The sequence below is a fragment of the Limulus polyphemus genome, unplaced genomic scaffold (assembly GCF_000517525.1).
Source record: "Limulus polyphemus unplaced genomic scaffold, Limulus_polyphemus-2.1.2 Scaffold2227, whole genome shotgun sequence".
NCBI classification, from domain to species: domain Eukaryota; kingdom Metazoa; phylum Arthropoda; class Merostomata; order Xiphosura; family Limulidae; genus Limulus; species Limulus polyphemus.
Genome location: NW_013667837.1, coordinates 141,301 through 144,533, shown reverse-complemented (window position 1 = coordinate 144,533; position 3,233 = coordinate 141,301). Strand labels below are relative to the sequence as shown.

At 27.2% G+C, this 3,233-nt stretch overlaps 1 protein-coding gene across 3 annotated transcripts in view; it reads right to left on the bottom strand.

The window, feature by feature from the left end:
- LOC111087498 (uncharacterized protein CXorf57-like) overlaps nt 1–3,233 on the bottom strand; it is a 155,264-nt gene that overhangs the window by 47,612 nt on the left and 104,419 nt on the right. For all 3 annotated transcript variants that reach the window (XM_022394312.1, XM_022394313.1, XM_022394314.1), the window contains one exon: nt 1,089–1,328. In XM_022394312.1, coding sequence (XP_022250020.1) covers nt 1,089–1,328 — 240 coding nt within the window. The remainder of the gene's footprint in view (nt 1–1,088; nt 1,329–3,233) is intronic.

Sequence of the window (3,233 nt, the reverse complement as noted above, 5' to 3'; positions counted from 1 at the left end):
ATAAAATGTTTTTAATTGTGTACCAGTTTAACGTTGAATATTATTTATGATTTTAACATACGACATTATTTAATAAAGCTTGCATAAAAATGTTAATAACAAACTGTTAAAAGCTTGAATTTTTAATGCTATTAGAAATCTAAACTTCAATGCAGAATCATATTTCAAGTAAGTACCAGTATCCATGTAGATGTGATAAAATAATTACCTATGATGTGAATTTGTATGAGAGAGTACAAAAAGGTAATTTGTTGTCAAAAAACCTTTTCATTAGTTCAGCCAGAGATAAATACAAACAAAAAATAAGCACTAATAAATCCATTCACCTGGAATTTTCATCTCAGCTCTTTATATTATAATTTCTAATCTCCAGTTTGCACATAACTACCTTAATTCAGAAAAATGTTAATACTAAATATTCACAAATTGTTTTTATTTTTAACTCAATATTACTACTGACAGGAAACTAATACACGTAGATATGAAATATTTTCATACCGAGTTTATCAACAAAACTATTAAAGATTTTTACTTGTAGCGTGTATCCTTTACTCTACAGAAATAGCCTCTAATAAACATACTACTGCATGTAGGGGACATTATTAAGAAGACGAAAGAAAAAACAAAATGGTCACAGTTAAACTTTCTAGGATTCAAAGACTTAGGAAGATGCTGCATATTGTCTATTACACAAAAATTGGAAAAGTATATTTTAAGATCACCAGAAGACTAAATATATAGAAAAAAAAAAAAGATAAATATAATGACCATCAAAGATGAATTTCATAATTTGCCCTAGAAATCTCTAACAGTTGCCATAGCTTTTCAACTCAATTGCATAAGGAGAAGATTAATGACATAAAAGGTATATTTATAAAAAGGATGGTAAAGCAAGCTTTAGTTAGCTATAAGATCACTGTCTTTGTATTTATCCATATAAGCTTTGAACAATATAAAATATATTTTCTTGTAGCTTGGATCATTTTCTCTACAGAAATGACCAATAATGATATAATGTACCAAGTAAAAAGAAACAAAGTATTTAAATTTATAAAATATTCCCTGGTAATAAAATATTTTACACTTACCTAATCTTATTCCGTGTAACAAACTCAAATTGTATATTTGGTAAAGATACCCCAAGTGAAAATAATTCTTTTGCATTTTCTAAATTCAATAGGTGTATTTTGGACCAATCATTTAATTTGATTTCAACAGGAAGCCTGGACAGTTGATTAACATCTCCTCGAAAACATGGATTGACTTCACGAGGTTGTTTGTAAGATACATGGTAGTTAAAAAGTAACAAAATGCTGCCTGGTTGTAAGCTGAGTGAAACAGAAGAAAAAAAAAGATTATAAAGCACAATTGTATCTATTTTTAGACTGTAGTGAATATTAAAACAGCTTAAGAAAAACAGCAAAGCTTAATTCTCAGTAACTTAATTTTAGATTATATGCCTCGCCTAAAGTTCATAAGATTGGTAATAATTTCAGACCTATCATATCCAATAGTAAGAGTTGAACATGTAATGTAGCAAAATTTATAACTAAAAAACTCTCATTTTTAAGGGATAAAAATAAATACACAGTTAAGAATTCGTTTGAATTTGTGGAAAGAACTGAGCATGTAATTTTAGATCAAAAAGATATTTTGGTGTCTTTTGATGTTGTGTCAATGTTCACCAAAGTACCTGTGAAAAATGCTATTGAATGTTTTGAAAAAAAACTGAAAGAAAATAATAATTCAGTATTAGAAATAATTAATAGCAAGGTTTATAAACAGAACAAAGGTTTAGCTATGGGTTCTCCTTTATCTCCGTTATTGTGTGATTTATTTATGGACAGTTTTGAAAGTGAAGCACTAGAAAAACCAGATAAATAACCTGAAGTTTGGGTAAGGTATGTGGATGACACATTTTTGATTTGGCAGTATGGTAAAGATGAACTAGCTAATTTTGGTAATAACATTGATAATTCTATAACATTTAATTATGAAGTTAAGATTAATGGTTGTTTATCTTTTTTGGATGTTTTAGTGAGTAAAAATAAGGATAAATTGGAAACTACCATTTATCATAAACCTTTCTCTGTAATTAGACCGCCACATCAACAGCCTTGTCACACTAAATCTCAAAAAACCTGTGTTTTTTACTCTTATGTGGATAGGATATTAAAATTATGTTGTAAACAGGATGATATCAATAATGAGTTATTGTTAATTAAGCACATAGCAGTGGAAAGAGGTTTTAATCCAGATGCTGTTGACAGAGCTGTCATAAAACTAAAAAAACAGGGATAAAAATATTAAGTTAAAACCATTTGCTGAAAAAAGTAAGAAAGACTGTTTAGTACTATCATATATACCTGGTTTATTGTGTCAAATGATGAAAAAATTAAAAAACAAATAACTATTTTTCCAATATATGCAAACAGATAAACAAAGCAGTGAAATTCTTAATACAACTAAAGATACAATTGATTTGATGGAAACATTTGGCATATATAAAATATTATGTGAATGTAAAACAAACTAGAAGAAATTTAAAATTCAAACTGAATGAACATAAAAGAAATGTTGAAAATAATAATATTACTATTTCACCTTTAGCAAAACATGTTAGTGAAACTAATCACACAATTCAATGGTAAAAAAATTGTTATTTTAGCACAACCTGGAAATTTAATTGGTATGAATATATGTGAATCTATTGAAATAATTAAATGTAAAAAAAGTAAATTTAAATTATTGAATAAGGATGATGGACCTGATAGAAATGTTGTCAGCAGATGGCGTGAAATCCTTTAATATGTAAATTGGTGATTCGATAATTGTATAAATAAGTGTTATTTTTGCAAAACACTGCACTCCTGAGGATGAAGCAGTAGTATATGTTGAAACATATAGAGTGTATGAGATTGGTTTCCAGTCTCATCTGGATTTTTTACCACTCTTTATCCTGTACAGTAAGTTATTGTATTTTAATAATTTGGAGACTGGAAACAATCTCATTTTTATAGAATTGTGTATAAAATAATCGTTGTTTTATAAAACTTGTGAGTTTTTAACATTTACCTAAACACTATGTACACAGAAAACTTAATATATTGAATATCTATCATTAATCCAATGATATGGGAAGGTCAAAGTGCAAATGTCATGGCCTTTTCTAGTTAAATTCAAAATCTTTACTATCAATATATATATATATATATATATATATATATATATAT